Source organism: Orbicella faveolata, unplaced genomic scaffold, assembly GCF_042242905.1.
Source record: "Orbicella faveolata isolate gen_17 unplaced genomic scaffold, um_ofav_v1 contig_3, whole genome shotgun sequence".
NCBI lineage: Eukaryota > Metazoa > Cnidaria > Anthozoa > Scleractinia > Merulinidae > Orbicella > Orbicella faveolata.
The window spans coordinates 3070072-3092113 of NW_028301558.1; the positions used below are offsets into that span (position 1 = coordinate 3070072).

Here is a 22042-nt window from a genome sequence, read left to right on the forward strand (position 1 = left end):
ACTTTCCACTTCAATCGAGAAGATATATCAAACACTTGAGACCTTGTTTTACCACATGTCTAAACACCTATGGATGCCATTTTGGGGAAAAGGCTCACCTGAAAAACTTTATTCATCTTAAGAAATTTTTGATTTCCAGTTTAAGATTGACACATGCTAATATCCGTACCTAGAAACTGAATTAAGTTAACCATTGTACGGCGTTTCAGTATGCTAATCAGAGTCACTGGACGCCAATAAAACTAACCAGCTAATTACACAGTAGCTTAATACATCATTCGGTCTAGAAATCATCTAATGAACTAAAACGTCGGGCAAAAAAATTACATATTCTCTATTTTCCAATTCACCATAATTCATTCTGTTTGCCACCCACATTTTACATAAATTGTTGTTGTGAAATGTTCTTGGGAATATGCAGACCTCCCAAGAGCATTTCACAACAGTTTATGCAATTTGAGGCGGGTGGTGGGGGGGGGGGGGGGGGGGGAGTGGTGGGGTGGGGGAAGCAAATAGAGTGAATTACGGGGAATAGGCCACTCTCGATATATTGAAATTCAGCTTGGTAGTGAGGCCTAGAAGACACAAACAAAAGAAATGAATAAACATGTACATTCTATTTCCTTTGTTTTCGTCCTCTAGGCCTCACTGTCAAGCTGAATTTTAATACATCGAAAACAGTCTATTGAAAAATAGAGAATGGAGACAAGCTGGTCGTTTCAAGTGTGCGATTTCTTGACTTTGTAGAATAGCACATTTTCCAAACGCATTGTAGGAAACTCCACGCAAACGGCAAGCACAAAAGCCGACGCGTACGACATCACCACCACAGACACGAAATAGAAAGCCTGCAAAGGTAAAAAAAGTTAGCGATCAGTTTTTACCTGTATCACCATTTGAGAAAGGTTCGATATGACAACCAGAGTGTTTGCGTTTGGGGTTTCTTCATTATTTCCATTTTCGTAAATGCAAAATAATAATAAGAAAAACAGGTCCCATAACTTACTTGTTCCAAGGTCAGAACAACCTCATTCCTCCGTTTCGTGACGAAAGAGGTCCCAGCATGCATTTTTGTATTCTCGGTATTGGACTGGAACTAGCTTGGAATGGAGGCTCATGCGGGGGAATATCATTAAAAGGAGATCAATGTCATTTGCACTTGAAAAGACCAGGAATATGAAAATGGACTGAACTGAACTATTAAAATTGACTTTAAAATACACGGGCTACTTATAAACTCCACATCTAGAACACCGTAATCTGAAAACCAATAGCTTTCCGCTGCTCTTATCACAACCGGAATATGGCAAGGGATGTAACATTTTAACAATATTCGCCCAAATGGGGTAGATTGCAGCAACGGTTAGTACAATTACCATTCAAGATTTTGCTTTCAGTTAAACATTACTTACAAAATTTTTGTCACTGTACTCTACGGTATGTTGGAAAGAGCCGAAGTATGAGCCAAGAACCAAAGGATGAAGTAAGTACGCACTGTATGTTAAACGGCTTAGTGGAATCCAATATGATGCCGACAGAAACTTGTTCACAAGACCTACAATGGAAAAAGAATATAGAAACATACACACGTCAAATGTTCGTGGTTGGCTAACCTGATATTCTCTTCATAGGGACCTTTTAGGTCTTGGTTATTTTGTTATTTCATCTTCGTAAACCTTTCGTTCCCGGAATTGTAACAATACTCGATAAGATTAGTAGGGAAATGATGACAGCAAACAAGATCATCGACATCAACATTGAGTTGCAATGCTTGATCCCCGGTGTCTGAGGCAACGCACAAGACCATGCAAGTTTTCTTATGACAAGAATAACGCACTGTTCGAGTGCACAGCAGAACAAGACAGGTTTATCCGTCCTCTTGTTGAAGGTCATACCCATGAGACAATTTCACAACATCATCTTGACACGACTCCTGCCTTCCAGTTTTTCAAACCACATTGTCAGTTTAAAGTCAGTTTTAAAGACTTGCTATGCACTGCCGAACTACGAAAACACTCATATTAGCTAACTTAAGCGGAAATTTAGGAGTTCCCTTAGAGGATTAAAAAATTCCGACTTTCCGTTATCTGGGAAAAAACGTTTTTCTCTTGGCTGTGAGAACAGTACTCCACTGGCTTTCGGACTTTTCATGAACATCTTATCAATTAAAGCGGGCAGATGTTTAGAACATAAGAAACAAACTTACTTCCATATCCCTTGTTACAAGCATAGATGACCCAGGCCAGAGCCAAGCCCCACACAAAGCGACTGAAAGTCCCATAAATGACATTCTCAGCTGTGTTAAACGGTCGACCTCCTGCTTTATAATACGTGTAAACACCATACACGGAAGTCACTCCAAGTCCTATTGCCAAGAACCATCCAACCAAGCAGACTACTTGCCTTGGCACCTTGAACTGGAAGAAACACATTTTTTAATGAGGCACTCTTGCAATCGACATTTAGTCGTCACGCAACCTCCTCATTATGAAGCACTGCGTGACAACCACAATAAAGACAATCAATTTTCACGTTTTGGGCGTCACGGAATACTCATACACTGGGGAAGACTGGAAGTAGTTTAATAGAGAAACGGTCACTATCGATTTTAGCCAATCATATTCCTGAATTCGGCAGTTCCCAGTCCTTGCGAGACAAGGCGATATAATAATGTACATTCTTAACACGGAGGACACGAGGGAAGGTCCAGAAGGTAGTCAATTTTCTTCTACACAGGGCCCGAGGGTAGTACGCTGAATGGGGATTTTACTGTCCGTCCCGTTCAGTTAAAAATAAAAAATCTCTTGGCCATTAATTTTACTACACTATTAAGAAAGAAGTCAACTAAACTAGTTACATAGCCTGAGTGTCTGGACGTCCAACTTCTTTCTCAGATCGGAAACTAGATCAAATCATTCCCTTAAAAGAATGCAACTTGCACTGACTAATAAGATTACGACATGAGGCGGGTGCCTCTTCTCGCGATTTCGCTTATTATGGTGGAGATCCTATCAAAGTTTCCTCTTGTAGCCTAGATGTACTTACCAAAGGGCTTTTGCTAGGTGCCACTTTCTCGATGTGAATCAAGTAGCCAAGGGCGATGCCCACGAGATAAGGCGCGATCCTGCAATAAGGCTTGATATACACCAGGTCGCTATAGCTACCCCTGTCTGGATCTTTTTTAAATCTGAGGCAAAACAGGAGAAAAGGTCAAATCTCAAAACTTTCAGATTTACCTCCGCCTAAGCTAACACCAGACCCATTCCTATTGAAGTGCTCAAAGTTATTCCGAAAGTCAGTTTTCTTCTTCTTCTTGGAGAGTGGGTGAAGGGTGGTGGGGGGTTGTGGGAGGTGGAAGAAAGAAACGGGACGATACCGTATTTATACTATTTTCTGAGTTGTTATGACAAAATCAGTTATAAAATGCGTTTCGCGTTTTTTCCTGTCTACTTGATATCACCGAGGCAAAAGTTACAAATATGATTTATTTTTATGGCAATATTTCGCTTTCTTAGATCCGTTTAGACGTTCGCCAGTGGTGGAATAGTGGGCACCCGTAGAGAGCTCGATGTTTATAAATTATTACAGCGACGGTCGACTTGGCCCCGTTACATTCAGTAGCTCAACCTTGGTATTTATTTTCTATTGATCTCCTCGAAGTGTATAAGCGTTCCAAATTCAACCCCGTTTGATAGTTTCGTCATAAAAGTTATGCCGGTATGGGTATGAATTAAACTGAACCTCAAGCTTATGAAATATTATTATTATAGGAGTCGCTTGTTCACATCATTATAAGGACAGCGGCAGTAAGAGATCTCTAATTTACTCTCATATCATATCTGTTATTACAAACAGGATTGTTTAGAGCCATCACAGCCGTCATGTTGGTGTTCTAAAACTCAATTTTTTTTCCCTTTGGGAAAGAGTTCTTTTTCTTATACGAACAGTTCCCACTGTTTGATAGCACCAACATGGCCGCTTCAAAGATGCCCTTCACTTAGTTCCAAAACAGGCATAAATGTACATAGCTTACCCCGTTATGAGCTGTCCAACTTCAAGCACATCTGTGTTGTAAACACCGATTATCACAGCAGTGATAGTTAAACTCAAACCAAGAAGGCCGCCCACGCTAACAAGAAGTCCTGGCCATTGGAATCTATTTTCAACAGTTTAACAAATTGACGTCAGTGTTTTATGCGTCTGTCCTCTTATTGATGATAAACTGGGTCATAACATTGTCAAAGTGGCTGTGGAACCACGAGCCACTGGCGAGTTATGAGTTATTTTTTTTTTATTAATTTACAAACACAATATCCATAGGAAAAACTAAACAAAATAAAAAGAAGAAAATAGCAATATTACAGCAAGTACAATATCACAATTTATTGAACATATGAAATAGATTTCAGTTAATCAACAACTCTTGCTTCTGTTTTGAGCTATGTGCTTTGCTAATCATCCGTTCATCGACCTTGGATGGCCTCACGTGCGAATCCTGAAAACCAGCCAATCAGAGTGAACCTTAGCATCTTGATACGTGCTTGCTAAATTTGGCCACTGTCTTTTGCTCTCACACGAGCTACAATGCGACATTTTGTCCAGAATATTTTCTATTCCCTCCCACCCACCCAAAGCACTTGCCCGCTCATAGGTCTTCGTAGTAATATAGTTTGCCTAAGGGCTTTTCCAATCATCTAGGATATTTTGTAATACAACTTAAATTGTAGGGCGACATCAGTTTTACACCTAAGTTGTAATATACACGATTAATAAAAACTCCTGGCACAACATGTAAATGTTGAGGGTTCAAGCACCACTTTTAGTTGTATTTAATAGATGCGTTAAGGTTACTTCAAACCTTCGCGGGCGCTCTCGTTCGGGCCGACTAATTACGAACAGTGTCTACACCTGAGTGAGTGAGTGAGTGAGTGAGTGAGTGAGTGACACATTTGCATATCGGAGTCCCCGCAACAAACACGTTTCTACGCTTCGCGTAGCCACGAGTTTAATAAAAAGGGCAACTCCTGGGACATTTTTCTCGTCTAAATATGACATTTTGTCCAAAATTAAACGAACGTTTTCACCAATATAACGCCCTTTAACGTAACCGGTTTGTTCAGGGTTAATAATTTTTGGAAGAACTTTTTCTAATCTCTTCGCAATTGTTTTTGCCAGTATTTTATAGCCAACGTTGAGAGGAGAGATTGGTCTGAGATTCTCCAGTGATGTGGTGTCTTTATTTGGTTTCGGGATGAGTGTAATAATCTCTCTTCCTTGAGAAATTGACAAAGTTCCTGTATCAAAAGCAAAGTTTTTATCATGTCAAGATGCAATTCTTTCCAAAACCTTTTATAAAACTCTGCAGGTAATCCACCTGTCCCCGGCGATTTTTCGTTTTGGAAATCATTTAAGGCTTTTAGGCATTCTTCAGCGGAGACCTTTCCTTGAGACATTTGCTCGTCCGTATTCTCTAGAGGGGTAAAGTTTTCGAAGAAGGCGGAACCTGCATCATTTGAGTTTTCAGGATGCGTAGCCGAAGTGTTAAGAGCTTTATAATATTCCACTCGCTCTCGCAGAATCTCGAATTGATCGTTTGTGACGGTACCGTTTGAGAATTTTAATTTTCCAAGTGTCTTTTTTCATAATTTCTTTTCTCAACGTTATAGAGGAAACGGGTGTTGCGTTCGCCGTCTTCGTACCACCTCACCTTACTTCTTAGAATTGCACCTTTTGTCTTGTATTGCATAATCCTCTTTAGGCGTAATCTGATGCTTTGAATTTCACAAATTATATGTTTGTTATTTGGTTCTGCTTCAGCTCTTTTAAACAGATCACTAATGTTCTGGAGGATAGTTTCAGTGGATTTTCTTTCTCTAGATTTGTTTTTGGAATATTTCACAGGAACACCTCTAATCTCCATTTTAATCAGATCCCATCTCTGATTTAAATCTTCGACATCAGTGTACTTTTGCTTGAAATTTTCGAGTTCTAGACGAAACAATGACACATAATTTTCATCATTAAGGAGTGACTGATTAAATTTCCAAAAACCTGGGCCTTTTTTTTGTTTGAGTTCTGCACTTTTAAAGTGAACAAAAATAGCAGAGTGGTCCGTTTCAGGACCGAAAGCGATTGTGCATTTGTTGGCCAAGTTCATTAGCCATCTGGAAATTAGAAAATAATCAAGACGACACTGTATTTTAGAAGACTTATTTCGCCACGTAAACTTCTCTCCGTTTGGGTTTCGTCGCCTTCAGATGTCGGTTAGCTCATACATGTACATATGTAACATAATTTATTGATTTCTTGAATTACTGGTATTTTCCGCGAGAAAGGATTGCCGCCCTTCTTAACTATGTCAGTCAATGTACAATTAAAGTCGCCACCTATGATTATTGTTTCTTCTGCATAGTCTTTATGTTGATGTTGTACTTCTTTAAGAAAAGAAGACTTGTTGACGGACATCATTTGGTGCGTAGATGTTTACAAGTACAAGTCGTGTGTCTGCAAACATCCCGTCTAAAATTATGTATCTACCGTTTTTGTCGGTAATTTGTTTTTCAATCTTGAAATTTAATTTTGGATGAAAAAGGATTATGGTCCCTTTGCAATGATTTGTACTGAGACTAAAGACAATTTCCCCTCCCCATTCTGCTCGCCAGGTGTTTTCGCATTCTTTTGAACTGTAAGTCTCTTGCAAGAAGATAAAGGAGCTGTTTTGACGATGCAGCCACCTAAACACGGCGCGACGTTTTAGCGATTTGTTTAGTCCCCGTGGCCTTATGCTCCACTCACGAAGGGGCGAAGAGGATGAGTGAGTGAGTGTTAGTCCCCCGACATTTACTGATAGGCCTTTGATATCACAAAGATTAGTCATTAAGAATTAGAGCAAAGGGTGTTGCCACAGATCCCAGAGGACCCACAAACCGCTCATACGGTTCGAGAGTTTTCACAGTTTCTGACAGATTAGGCTGTTTAAATTTGCATTTTGGAGTTTGATTTTGCATGCTGATATAAAGAACATCCGATTTACATTCTAGATATGTCTGATTGTTTGCCGATAGCATTTGAAAAACGTGTGTCTAACGCAACCCAAGAGAAAAATTAAACGTACTAAAATAAAATAAAACAAAAAAAGATAACATTGACATCAAAAGGTCCAAAAAGACCTGAACGCGAAAGAATACATCTAATTTTTCGCATTTCAGACTGGCTTTTGGCTATACAGATAATTTTGAGAAATACAAACGACCTTAAACAAACGTATATTTTCTTTGGCACTCCGAATAAACTTAAACATAGACGTCAAAATTTGAGAAGCTCTTGATTTGTAGAAAAAAAAAAAAGGAAAGAAGAAGGAAAAACAATAATATCAAGACGAGTCTGAGTAAACTTTGTGATTCAGCTTTCCTTGTTTCTACTCCATTTTTTGGAATTTGATCAAAAGTGTAACGTCTTCCGTTTACAATAAGACGGTCTCCAGTGATCGTAGCTCTCGTACCCGCTATCTTTCGTGCTCCCTTCATTGCTGGTACTAATATCGTTTTTCTGATTTTCCGTACAGTCGGAAGCAGGTCCTCGGCAAGGCTATAACGACTGCCTTTTAGGTTGTATCTTTGTCCCCAAACCAGGTCTCGATCTTCTCGACAAGTAAAACGCGCAATGACCGGTCTGGGCTTTCCACTAATTTGTTTAGACTTCCCTAAACAATGCACGCCACAGAATTTCGTTGAATTGACTATTTCTTCGTTAATCTTCAAAGCAAACAACATTACATTTCTGACTTCAGAGAGATTGGTGATGAGGCGCTAGAGTGTAGACGTGTGCTTTGGCGATGAAAAGTTCGTAGAAAACGCACTAAAACACCTCTCCGGCTCCCTGGCTTTAGCCTTTACTATTCAAAATGTGTAGAAGCAGAAGGATGCCACCAAAAAAGCAAGTTCAGACCCAGGAAAGCGAGCGAGAGAAGGCAGTTCTAATAGCGACCAAGATGGCGACACTATTTACCTTGAAATGCTAGAACGGATTTCAGTACTGGAAAGCAAAGATAAGGAAAACACGAAGAGATTACAAGATATGCAAACTGACCTCGACCAAGCAAATGCAGAAATCTCTCTGCTACGTGAGCAAGTCAAGTCGCTAGAGGAATCCCTTACATTTACACAAGCAGAGCATGAAGAAGTCAAGGAGAGAGTTAACACGTGCGAAGATCAAATGAGGAATGAGGTTGAGCTTATCCGACAGAATATCTACAGCAGGCGCTGGAACTTAATCATATATGGAATAGAAGAGTTAGAGAGAGAGAGAGAGAGAACTGTACAGCTCAAGTCAAAAGAACTTAACTATGATAGTAAGAAACAGTCACTAGGTGACAAAACTCCAGTTGCTCAGAGGGCTGAGTAATTTCACAACGCTCACGTGTTTCCTGTTAAAAGCGAAAGCGATGGCTACCAAAGGCTGTGACCTAACGTAGAAGAGCTGTCGTAAAACGGGATCAAATATGTCATCTTATCAAAAATTGGGTCATTGGATAATGCAATTCAAAAGTTTTCATTGGCTTTACCGCTTAGTCATCATGGTACAAATGTATATGAGCCATTATACCATGCTGTCCAAATAAAGAAAGTGCACACGTGATTTTTGGGTGTGTGTTTATTTTTATTTTATTTAGTTTTCTATACGAGTTGGTTATCTACCATCTCATACCCAACGCGCGCTCGTGGAATAATAGTTAAATTTAACAAATCGAATGTGGTTTGGCGTAGTCTGTACTCTTATCGACAACGATACGCGTCATCACAGTGATCACATGTTGTGGACTCACGAGGCGCATTTACCACAATATCAACGTCAAGGAAAATGTTTTTTAGAGCGCGAGCTGAAAAAGGCATTGCGTGACACAATGACGCGAGCAGCGTTGTCTGAACTCTTATCGACAACGGCAAATTAGCCAATCAGATTGTGAGATTTGTAGCAATTGTGGTAAAGATATTATGTATTGTGACCCGACGTGGAAAATTTAAACATGCAAAATTAGCCACTCCAATTGCTTCCCAATAAAATTTAAACCCCTGCTATTACCTGAAGGTTATGTAGAGCAGTATTGGACTAATCACGTAAAACTGCATGTCATTCGCCAGATACCATGACCAAGGCAGACACTGCAAAATATGATAAAACAATGAATCTAAAGATACATGTAATTTTTAGCATAACAGCAACTGTTAAAATAGATGGTCGAAATTTTTAAGTTGTACTCACAAAAAATGATCCGGTTGCCATAATTTTAAATTTCCTCTTATCTCTGAGCCCATCACACCCATAATACGAATTAAGGTCGGTCACTTCTTGTAGTTAGCCAATGCATAAGTGAACTTTTGGCAACTTCCTTTTCTTTGGTTTTATTTAGATCACGAGTATTCGGTCGTTGAAACTCGACAACTGTACCAATTTAACAAAACAACCGTGCATTCTTATCTGTAGATCAGTTTGCATTCTGGCCAATGGAACTTAGAGTGCTGCAGTTATCTCACAAATTGCCATGTACCTACATTCTCAGTGTTCCTGGGTCACCAATGATGTTACATAAATACGGACAAAACATTTTCAATTTCTCTCAGCAGTAGAAAATGATCCGATAGAAATGTCGCTTTCTCTATTTGCGTCCAAAGAAACATGCACATAAATTGGCAGAAACCAAAAAGAGTGAAAAATCCATAAAAAACAAACAAACAAACAAACAATAGCGGTGCCCTACCTCCTTAGTCAAAGAAAAAGGATGAAAATTGTTGATGTATAACAGATTTGTCCACCAGTAACTATCACACGGTGTTCGTACTTGGCTGCCATACCACAATGGTCCCTCACCCAGGAATGCATTCAGATTGGCATAAAACAAAATAACAAACATATAGCTTGGGGTCAACCTGTAAGGCAGAGAACATATTAACAATATTATTACTTAAACTACTTGTTGTTTAGAACGTTTGTTTGAAAGTACTATTAATAATACTAACGAACATTTGTGACAATGCTATCGTCTGGGTCTACAAGAGATTTTCTCCTGAATACCAGCTAGTATGAGCTTCTTTACAACTTTGAAAAGGAAAACGGATTTCAGTAGTCGGTTCTTTCTGTAGAAACAGTGTACGTTTTTAAAAAACACTTTTAGTAACTGTTTACAATACCAACATACTGACGTTACCTACATGTACAATACTGACATTAATTATTTACAATAGCAACATTGAAACCGTTTACTTAACTGACTTAATCATGAAAAAAAAATTAACTGCACGATATGACACCAGATTCTTAAACAGAAAAACATACAATTAAACTTAGAGTTTTGTCACCTTCATTCCAGAAGAAATAGCAAAATAATATTTAAATCACCTCCAAAAACGATGAAAATAGAATTGAAACAGCGGCAATCTTCCACTGTTCTTGTCCATACGGCGAAATGAAAGGTAACCCACAAGCAAACCACTAAGGAATGAAAACAAAAGAAGGCAAAGTAATGTAAATAGCAAGTTTGTATGGGCGCCAAATGCTGTCATAATGGTTACCCAGCTGGACTCTGAATTTAATGCGATGAACTAGCATCCAACCCCCAGGGAAAGGGTTGGGGGAGGGGCGGTGTAGAGAAATACTTCTAGTTGCCTCAGGAAACGGAAAACGGAATAAATCCGCTCTCTAGGCTAAGGCATAATTTCTCCATTCTCAAAGAATATCATAAGAATTTTGGATTCTGAATTCAGTAGCGGTCATCTATCTTGATGACCTGCATTCTTTAGGTATTTGTAACCAGGTAAAAAAGCATATCCCATTAAGCCAGTTAACCTATATGCACAAGTGTGCCCAGACAAGGCTCACCTCATATTAGATTCGTTTGATCACCAGTCAAAAGACTAATGCACAAGGACGCTATATATTGGATGGCTTTTCTTGAGAATCGATTAACTCACTAGCAAACATACATGTACCATACCTTAGTAGGAAAAAACTGTCAACAGAGAAGAAGGCATTATTCACAGCTTGGAAAGAAAACCTATGGATGATGTTCACCCCTACACCAAGATCATCTGCAAGAATAATAAAACAGACAGTATTATTATTATTATTACTATTATTATTATTATTATTATTATTATTATTATTTTTTTTTTTTTTAAGGAAAACGACCAATTTTTTAAGTTTGCAAGACATGTTTCGACAGAGCTTCTGTCATCTTCAGTTGAATGAATGATTACAAAGCAAGTTGACTAAGAAGTAGGCAAAAATGCTAATTAAGACAAATAGTAACAACAGAACGTGAAAAGGTGTAAGTTAAAAGGATAATTTTAGATTTACATGGTGTAATTGCTGATTGAGGGAAGGTAGTTCTTTTTACATGTCTGCTGCTATCTAGACCTTATTATTATTATTATTATTATTATTATGATTATTATTATGATTATTATTTATTATCAATGATTTTTATAGTTGAAATCGTGGGATCTTTCACTCCCCTAGTTTTTGAAACCAATGGTGGGATGGGAGCTGATTGTACATGTAATTGCTTTCTCAAACGCCCAACCGAGAAGCTCTCAGAAAAGAATGAGGAATTTATCACATTATTGTTACTTGGATTAGAACATTGCTTTCCTTTGAGATTTTAAGGTCGGTACACACATGTGTGAGGGGCTCCATGACACCTTTCCAAAAAATTCCACAAGGGGACTTCATTGATGACTGCCGCTTAAACGCTAGCCAAGCGTCTGTGCGCTAATTTTAGAACGTGAATAATGGCGTGAACTTGTGAATTAGTGTTTTAGGATCTTTTTAATACTTTTATTTTCATCAAAACTTTAGTATATGAATGGTGTTTTTTCTATTATTATTATTATTATTATATTATCATCATCATCATCCTCATCATCATCATCCTCATCATCATCATCCTCATCATCATCATCATCATCATCATCATATTATGATAATAATCAAAGTCTGACGTTTAAACCCTAACCAGGCATGTGTCCACCAATTCTGGAAGGTTGATGATGGCATGAGCTTGTGAATTAATATTTTAGGACCTCATGATATCATTTTCATCAATATTTTAGTCTACGATAGTGGAATGCGTGAAGATTTGTAAATAGGTTTTCTGAAGAGATTTTAACAAATTTCTTGTTATTATTACAAATTATTATTATCATTACCATTATTATCACCATTATTATCACCATCACCATCATTATCACCGTCACCGTCACCGTCACCGTCACCGTCACCGTCACCGTCACCGTCACCGTCACCGTCACCGTCACCATTACCAATACTATTATTGTCAGTAGCTTACTGAACTGAACTACCTTGACTGAAACACAATGAATGCATAATTTTGTAGAACTGACTTACTGATTGTCCGGTAAAAAAGAAGCCAGAGGTAGGTGTGGCCCAAAATGACCCACCACATGCTGAGAACACGAACTCCATTCAGAGATGTGATTGCACTGGTTGGTACAGAACAGTCCATTATTTTGCTGGTGTTGCGAATTATTGAGAAACATAAAAGCAAATTGACCAGAAAACCTGAAAAACAACCAATGAAACAAAATCAATGGGACTGCCCAACATATACATGTATAAGTAACCTTTCAAACACCAAGTGCACGCACTAGTACTACATGCACATCAGTGTATTCAATATACTGTGCTAACAAAATTAATACCTTTTTGAACATTTTCCAAGAGTTTTTGACAAGTTCTGACATAATGCTTAAAGGCATGCATGTTCACGTAGATTTTTTAACATTTTCCAGAAAATTTGGGACAATTTCTGATGGCTGACAAAATTGTTGAAGATTGCAGAACAGAACATAAATACATGTTAGCAGTAATATGAAAATGATTTTGCTCAGTCAGCATGTAAACAAGGTGGACTCGCATTATTGATATGTTCAGAACATACGGTACGTAATAACATTCAATGTACATTGTATACTTATGGTGTCAGGTACATGTCCATGTATGTTTATTAAGCAAGGTACCAGTTGATCAGCAAAGAATTCCAACAGGTCGATAGATATGAGTTTTTTATTAGAAGTTAGTTAATACAGATGTATTGTTAAAACCTGACCTGAGAAGCCTATCTTATCTGAAACTTTGCCAGTGTTTAAAAACCCATGGAAACACAGCACTGCATCCTAGGCTTTTTCAAATAAAACTCCAGCCATTTAACACCACACATTTAATTCTGGCCATTATTTAGATAGCAACTATCATTGACAAAAGATTACTAGGTGCTTCTGTTTTTTAAGCGTGTGTGTGATCTTCTTTCCTTTAATGTCCTCCAGTTTCTTTTGGTTTGCTGGACTTTTAGAAACCATTGTTTGATTTGTTCTTTTATTGTTCCAAAACGGTTTAACATTTACTCGACGCCATGTGGAAACCAGGCATGGGCAATAGGCAACAATACAATAGGCATCTATGATAGCTAGGGAAAGTCAACATTTTTCTCCAGGTAAGGGAAAATACCTGGGCTTTTAGTAAAGAACACTACATAAGGTTGAGGTATAACTCAAGAGATGAGTCAGTGACTGAAGCAAGCCATGGAGAGGCTTCTTTTGCTTGCGCTGCAGGGTATGAGTGCCTGCTCACAGGCTAGGAGAAAAGGTGACGCCATAATACAAGGTCCACTAGTGCCAATTACATTGCATAGCCAGTAAAGGAGTCAATGGGTTAAAATGAAATCCTTTGAACTTTATTTTAAATATATATATTTTTACCAAATTACATGTAGATAACATTACCTCTCTCCTTGTGATTGGGTTGGTATACATGAACAGATGAGCCTTGTGATAATGATGATGAGCTGTCACCATAGTTTCCACTCAGTAATGGTGCAGCTTCACCATCTGAGTAATTGGAAAATCCACTGGATAACAATCCGCTTTCATCTGACTGTGGAACTCTTGCATACCCCACTTCGGATTTCATCCAAAACCTCCAAGACTCTTGCACCACACACATGTCAACTAAGGTCCCAGCCAGGCATAAACATGCTATGATGATGCAGACAACACTGTATATGCAAAGGAATGTTTATATTTAAACAAAATTGCTTCTTTACAAATTACAGAAAACAACTGAAGATATTGTACATATTAAATGAAGGATTTGGGAGCACATTGGTGTTTGTTTCAAATTAATTCTAATTAATCCTGTGTTTTAGGCCACTACAATGTAGTGGCATCCAAGTTTCACTCTTCTTGATCAAAATGTTCCACTTAATAGAAATTAAGATGACTCAGTTTCTGGTACTCTCTAAAGTCCAGTCTCTTTCCTCTCTGCAAGTCAAGATGGTTGGATGCATGTCCAGTCTGTGATACAAATTCAACAAATAATTCATACATGTTAACAGCATTAGTGGAAGCCAGAAATGTCATCTGATGCCAATCATAGACAGACAGACACCATTCACTATATATTGTGACATTTGACATTCTCTTGAAATTTTCAGTCTTCTAACCTATTTTGGTTCACAATTAAATTTCTGCTGAAGGGCATTGTATGCTGTGCTTTGAACTCCTGGAGGATATTTAATAGAGCAGAGCCATTCACCTGAAGTTCCATATCAAAGATTGCACTAAGCCACTTTGCATGGTTCCCCTATGAAACTCTTGTTTAGTAGTTCAAACCCTTGGTCCCAGTGACTATAATTATTGATCTTGGCTCACAAATGCATGGGGTACTCATTAAAGTTTTACAATTATTATAATTGACTGGCATTTATTGGATAAGAGTTATTTAGCTATGTTAAAGAGAGACATTCATTCAATATTACATGTATGTAAAATTGTTACATGACATTATTGTGCTATTACTGTAACAGTGATTTAATTTGTAATTACAACAAGACCAGATTATAGAATGTACATTTACCAGTATTGATCGCTATTTGTAGTTTTGATTTGGCCTTAGAATATCAAGTTCTGAAGACCTAGTATATACCTGGACATTGTGAAAACAAAATTAAATCAGAACCAGTTCTGGAGGGGATGTTTGTGAGCAAGACTTGAGTGGCCACAAAGTCATAAAGCGTGATCCCACTGCAATGGGACAACAAACTGTATGCAACTACATACAAGCAACTTTATATAAATCAACAGCTCATGTTACATGTATGGTAATTCTGTGATTTGGTTGAGTTACAGAGGTTCCCTTTCTTAGTGGACCCTTCCTTGGGTCTCTAAATAACTAGATGGTATATATACATGTTTGGTACAGTGCACATGTATGCTACAGTGTACAGTAGTTGTGTAGTATGAAACTAAATAGCAATAAAATGCCGAGCCAAATCTACAGTTGATCAGTTCGTCACCTGTTATATATAATTATATATATATTGCAAATGAACTCACAGTGTTATTATAGGTCCTGTAGTCCACTTGGATGGATGCGCACAATAGACACCATTCACTTTGGCTTGGACAATGCCCTTGTAAGGAGCAGGTAAGTGGTCTGACACAACTATACGTAAAAAGTGCACAAATGGCGCAAGTTAATATTATAGAAAGCTATTCAAAGTACACGTAGAGTTGTCAAGAAAAGAGCTAACTCACATACATACATACATGTACATGCTTCTATGCCAACTCTCCTGGATACAGACTGAATTTTCCACTCTCCCATACAAGTCACCAAATCTCCCAGACCACGGGAATAAAAGCGTATAAAATAAATTTTTCTGACGTATTTTGGCCAATTTATGGCATTTTGGGGGAAAATTTTTGATATTTGATACATTTTTGAGATTTAATTGGCAGATCTCGACTTTGAGCACCTTTTTTTAGGATGAAAAAAAAAAAGTAAAATATGCGATCTCCCAGACTTTGATTTTTTTAGGTTGGCATCTATCTACATGTAGATTTCTGCAAGACATTTACCATACCATAAAGCCTCTGAAAAATAAAATGTGTACACATTTTATTTTTTTTATCTACAGAGTACCTGTATTAAGATTTAAGTGATATTTTAAAGTTACATGTAACTGAAAAATTAAAAAGAAGGTACTGTACTTGATGAAAGTTGACAACTTGCATTAACGAATTTTAGAAGTGTTGATCACGAAGAGTAGCTTATGATTCTACAGGCAGTAAGCTTTACTAAATTGGCTCTTATTTAACACTCCAGAATTTTAAAGCAATAAAATCTGAAAAACAACTTACGTTCTAAAATGTCCACAAACCCAAAACCTACATCTTCGTCACTACAGGTTGTAGGTACGCACAGTCCCCACTCAATATAAGGTATTACCTTATTGGTAGAAACAAAAAATAAGATGCAGTTTAACTGTGGTTATATATAAATCAAGAGTGGGTCCACGAGAAACCCAGGCAGAACCAGGCAGGAGGTGATACAGCTCAAACCACTGATTTTGCTCAAAATTAGCACAAAGGTTGGGTTTGGCAATCGAATGATTATCTAATGGCAAAAAAGTACCGGTAATTTCTTCTGTAGGATCTTTAACTGGATCGATTTATTCCGGATTTCACAGAATCTTGGAGTACATTTCTAGCTGTTGGATCTTACAATAGTTCCTTTTGGTACAATTTTAGCAACTTCAGGCACTTGAGTAGGAGAGCTCCGTTGATTTAAACAACTAAGGGGGACGAAATTTAAAAAGCATCTGTTCAGTAATTGTCAATACATACAGTTGATTTGTTTCCATTCCTGATCAGCACTGTGACATCAGGAGCAAGGCAATAGTGTGCATCAGGAATAGTTTTACATGTGGCATAAGACCCCAGCCACACAAGACTTCCTGTCAACACCCCACTGTTTGGTCTTCCTATGGCATCAATGTCTGAAATTAAAGAGCCCACCATGCTCATTATTATTAAGTTACTGTTCTACCCAGGTTTTGGAATAAGAACATGGGAAGATTTCAAAAGAGATATCACTGCCGAATGAAAGTTTGGACTGCCAATCACTACTTAGCAACAATTCAATCGAGTGATCTTAAATTAACAAATAATTTATTAAGATCGCAGGATAACTACATGAGTAACAAAACTACAAAATTGGACAGTTCAAAGTTTTCATCATCTTGCACTAGAAAATATCTATACCCCCGTCTGGAAAAATTCATTTTGGCAAGAACGTGAATTTATTTAAAAGTTTAGTTTAAAGTTAACACTCCAGACACTAGGCTGTCTGTGTTGCACATCACTGCTGTTTATTCTTGATCAATCACAACATCTGAAAATATGCACAAAGTAAACTTAAAACATATCTACATGTATAGCAATTTCTTTGAACAAACTTTCAAAGTAAATAGCTAAAACAGTATCTTATCAAGTCCCTACAAAAATGTGGTAAAATTTCTATTGAAGGAGAGATAAGCTAAAGTATCGAAGAAAAGGACACCATAATTTTTTCGTGAACATAGTCACTAGCATACTCATGAAGAAAGCCAATTTTCATGTAGCAACATACAAAAGAACAGAAGCAATCAAGAACTAAGAAATTCTCAAGTTTCCGAAATCATGACATCATTTCTACCATTATTATAATATTAATAATTTTCGGCATACTGGAATGAAATCAACAGCCCCTAATGCTCAACAGCTTTGAAGTGGTAAATCGAGCGAATTCGCAGAATTTGAAAACACAGTGGATCGTGGATCAGCTATGAATTTTGGGCGCGGATTCCGGATTGTGCCTGTCTTGATGTTCAGATCTTAGGTCTTAATTAAAATTTGGATCATAGATTTTTCTTCAGCCTTGGTCGGTATGTTAATAAGTCCATACAAATTATTTCTTTTTTTGAACAAAGCTCATTTAAACTCAGGTGTGAGACTGTCATTGGAATTGTACTGTGTTAAAGTCATCACGCATGTTGCCTTCTTTACTATTTGTATGAAATTAACAATGGCATTCATATTTACCAGTTTACCTTAAAGTTTGAACTTTTACACTTCTGTTTCCAGATGTGGTTGTGGTTTTGGATTTGAACAAAAATATTGGCGGATTGACAGACTTGGTGAAAAAAAGGCACGGATCTGCAGATTTGCATACCCCTATTCACCCCCCTCCTAAATACAAAGGCTTTTGCACCAGATTAGCACCATGCGGAAAAAGTAGATCTTTGCAACACAGGGTTTTCAAAATGAGCCGGCACCCAGCACAAGTCACCAGCATTTGCGCCGGGTACTTTTCGTCGCAAAGTTTACTGATACGCAATTTTGTTTTGCCAACGTAATCATGATCTGACCTTTCTGGGGAAATAAATAAAGTGGTGAAAATCTAAACAGTGCGATGATTACGTATATTCCTTTTGAACTTCGAAGCAAGAGCAATATTTTTGGTGAACATGCATGTATGTACGTACATGTACATGTATCAGTTTTGCTGGCACATGAATATTTATTAGCACCGTTGAAAATTTACGAAGGCAAACAGGTAAACTAATATTATGTGCTGTTCCAGTTTTCAAAGTGACGAAAAAACAATCGACTAATATTTAAGCTAAATTGACCCCAAATTAATCCAGCTCTTTAAGTGTCCGCGTGGTGAATGTCTTCGTCTTGAAATGTTACTCCAAATGTGCTCCAAATGTATTCTAAGTGACAGTTTGAAAGGTATCTTAAAATATTGTAGAATTTCGAAAGTAACGGCCCCTGTTACTTTCGGATTTAGCTGGCAAAAGGGGCTGCTATTTTCGGGTAGCCGTTACTTTCGGATGGTTAAAAAATGTTTGTACGGTAACAGTCCTTTCAGACAAAGCGGATGCACAACAAAAGAAATTAAACATTCCATTTATGTATGTTACTAACTACCCACATAAACAATGCAGCCATATAAACAAGAAAAAGGCCCTGAACCAGTTGGTACTGTAGGGCGAATCGAAAGTATAATGGTCACATTATATCGCAATGCAACTGATTACCTTACCATAAATCATTTGACTCTACTGCTAAACAAATACAGTTTATAAATCATAGTTTGAACAAAAATTCAGTCAAGTTTGAAATAAAATCACAGATAGCTCTTCAAGTCAATGTTCAGTCCTGCAGTCAGGTTGTTCCATCCACATGACCCGCAGTTGAGAACAGAGACTTTCTCTTTTAGTGACTACTCCAAAGGGCCACTACTTTTGAGTGCGCCGCTATTTTTGGGGGGACTGTTAATTTCAGGGTTCAAGAGGAAGGGAAAAAAATTAATGAGCCATTATTTTTGGGAATTCAGCAGTAAATGCCTTCATCAACGCAAGTGCTCGGAATTTAAGACAAATGAAAACTCAAAAAATATGAAAAAATCAAAGCAGAAATGAAACAAGAGTGCTGATTTGTTGTAATACTTCATCTATGTGACAGGAAATTGCTTCCATCCCTTCACGATAATGCACCTGATTCATCTGAAGTTCTTTTTCAGTACAAAAACTAAAACGATCTTCATATTGAAACTTTTTTCCTTGAACACATAATTGAAATAATATTGACAATAAAATTACAGTTGATTCATGTTACAGTTCAATTAAATTGCAAGCCAAACATGATACTGCAATGTAACAAGTCCCAAAGGAACGAAAAGTACTATGTAGCATTTAATACACAGATTTCTTTAGAATTTGCCTTTACATATAGAAAATCAAACATATAAATTTACAAAGATCTTAGGACTACATGGTAGATGGTCACATAAAAACCACTTTGGTATGTTTTTAATAACAAACTCCTTGCAACAGCGCTTTTAGTGTCTCTGACAGCCTTCCTCTGGTTCAGCTCAAATACAGTCGAAATAGCTTTTCCTCACAACTAAAATCTAATCACGTGTTGAATGGACTTGCCACTTCCATTTCTAAAATATTATTGGATGAGGTTTTAGTGATATCCAGAATAATCAAGGTCGAGGTAGGGGTTATCAGCTGAAGCCAAAGGCTGAGGCTGATAACCCTTAACGAGACCTTGATTATTCTGGATATCACAAAAACCGAATCTGATAATATTATTGTTTTATTATACATTGAACGAAAAAAATGGAAGTCATGTTTTTGCTTCATCACTGATGGCAAGCAACCTGTGACCTTGAGTGTCCTTGACATGATTATTGTATAATCTGCAGAGATGGCGTCACAGGCACTGATTTCGAAAATTCACTGTACGCTTTTGACCAATCAGAAAAGAGATAGTGAGTTCAATGTACAATAAATAACATAAAACGTAGGGGTAACGACACATTTTTTAAAGTTATTCATTTTTTTGAATACTGTGCCCATTACAATTTTTCCTGTCACCTTCCCAGTAAGTAAACCATTTGTGTTTCTTGAGCACACTTGCTTTCCGTGCACACCATACCATTTGCAGGTATAATTGTTTACAGTTGGATTTCAGTATAATAATTGACAGATAACAGTTAGGCTTTCAGCTAGAAGCCTGTTAGTGGTTAGCTGCTATTCTGGTGTTCCTGGGTTTAGTACAGGTTCATTAAAATTGGTTTGGTCACAGCAGGAAAATTTTGCTTTCATTTTAGTCATGTACTTGCTGGTAGCATATTTGATTATGTCAATGCCAACCCTAGCATGCATGTGGCGGTTAAACCATGCCTTGTGTGATGCGCAGAACGTGTGCCCAGTAACAAATCTAGGTACCGTCCTTAATTAGGAAAGATCAATTCAATCCCAAAAATAGTGGGCTGTAATTTCCCACCCATTTAACAAATGACGTATTCCCATTTCCATTTTTCGAGAGCTAACTGTCAACAGGCTAACCTGAGGGATGCTCAAGCTAACTGGAACGCTATTTAGGCCTAAATGAAACTAAATCAGTCTACATTCAGTTCTACAGTCTGCAAAATGCACCGCCTGTAACTCCGATCCCGGGTGTTAGGAAATCTGCTTACACGTGAACTTACATGAAAGATCTGACAGATTTTCAATAGCTCTTAGAAGCTTACTGCAACGCGCACATCTTCAAAACAAAATCCTAACACAGTTTTCAAGATGTTACTTACATTTTCCGAATTCCGGTTTCCTTGGAAGACCAAGGACGGCGTTCTGACAAGCTTCAGACACATTCGGTAACAAACTTCCACCGGCAGTTAAAGACGAAACATAATGCTTATTTCTCGAATACAACCCAGTCAGCTCTCGAACCGTGCTTGCACGGAGTGAGCTGGTAGAATCGACATGGTAAAAGAAACATATCATAAGAACAAGCAAGTTCGTCATGGCTGTCCGTCGGAGGAGTTCCAGTTGTCTCACTTGCCTTGTCAGCTAAATAAAGTGACTGAAAACAAAGCGAGGAGTCACGGGATCAACTATTTGCGTAGTACGTTTCGTATCGTTTCTAGAGTAGGGATCAGAGGGTAGGGACAGATATGCGTTCATCATAATGGTAAAGTATGCAGGGGATGAATTTCAGTTAAAAGCCATCTAAAGAATACAGTTTTTTTAATATAAATTTGTCGTCACACAGCATATTCCATTCCTTCGATATATTTTTCCAGCAAGGAAAGGAAAAGCGCTTTTTGCCACACTCGCTATGCATCCCCCCTTGTGAGTTTTTGTCATTATCCAGAAATAAATTTCTGACTAGTACTCAGTCTCCCTCTAGAATGACGAGCATTTCACGCAGTTCATAAATTTGGGTGTCCTGTGGTTTCAAGGCTGATCCTTTTGACTTTTTCGTCGAACGTCTGCATTTTGAAAGTCGTCATACGTCATATACGCAAAGACTATCGCGTACCTCGTGGTTTTCGATGTAGTCTGAGCGGCAGTCTGAGCGGCAGTCTGAGCGGCAGTCTGAGCAAGGCTGAGCATCGTAAAGCGGATATCATCGTAACTCGTGGTTTATAGTTTATCAGTTATATGTTCACGATTACCACTTTGAATCGCCTTGGCTTTAGGATGTTTTTTTTTTTTCTTTCTTTCTTTCTTTCTTTCTTTCTTTTTTTTTTGCTTTGGGATGTTAAAGTGGGAATATTTCACTGGCTGTAGCTTGATTGCATTTGTTGATTAGTTCCAGTCACGACAGACGGAGTGCGCAGTGGGCAG

General features: G+C 37.9%; 1 protein-coding gene across 1 annotated transcript; it reads right to left on the reverse strand.

Annotated features, from left to right (window-relative positions):
- Positions 1–477: 477 nt before the first annotated feature.
- Positions 478–21292, reverse strand: LOC110040623 (nose resistant to fluoxetine protein 6-like). The gene is made up of 15 exons (XM_020745891.2): positions 21001–21292; positions 16701–16852; positions 16215–16302; positions 15408–15516; positions 13797–14068; positions 12403–12576; positions 10991–11084; positions 10396–10488; positions 9758–9926; positions 9082–9161; positions 4034–4156; positions 3046–3187; positions 2207–2417; positions 1413–1555; positions 478–848 (listed from the first exon to the last, which is right to left on the reverse strand). The coding sequence occupies exons 1-15, from the start codon at positions 21215–21217 to the stop codon at positions 720–722; spliced, it is 2196 nt and encodes a 731-aa protein (XP_020601550.2). The 5' UTR covers positions 21218–21292; the 3' UTR covers positions 478–719.
- Between the last annotated feature and the right edge of the window lie 750 nt (positions 21293–22042).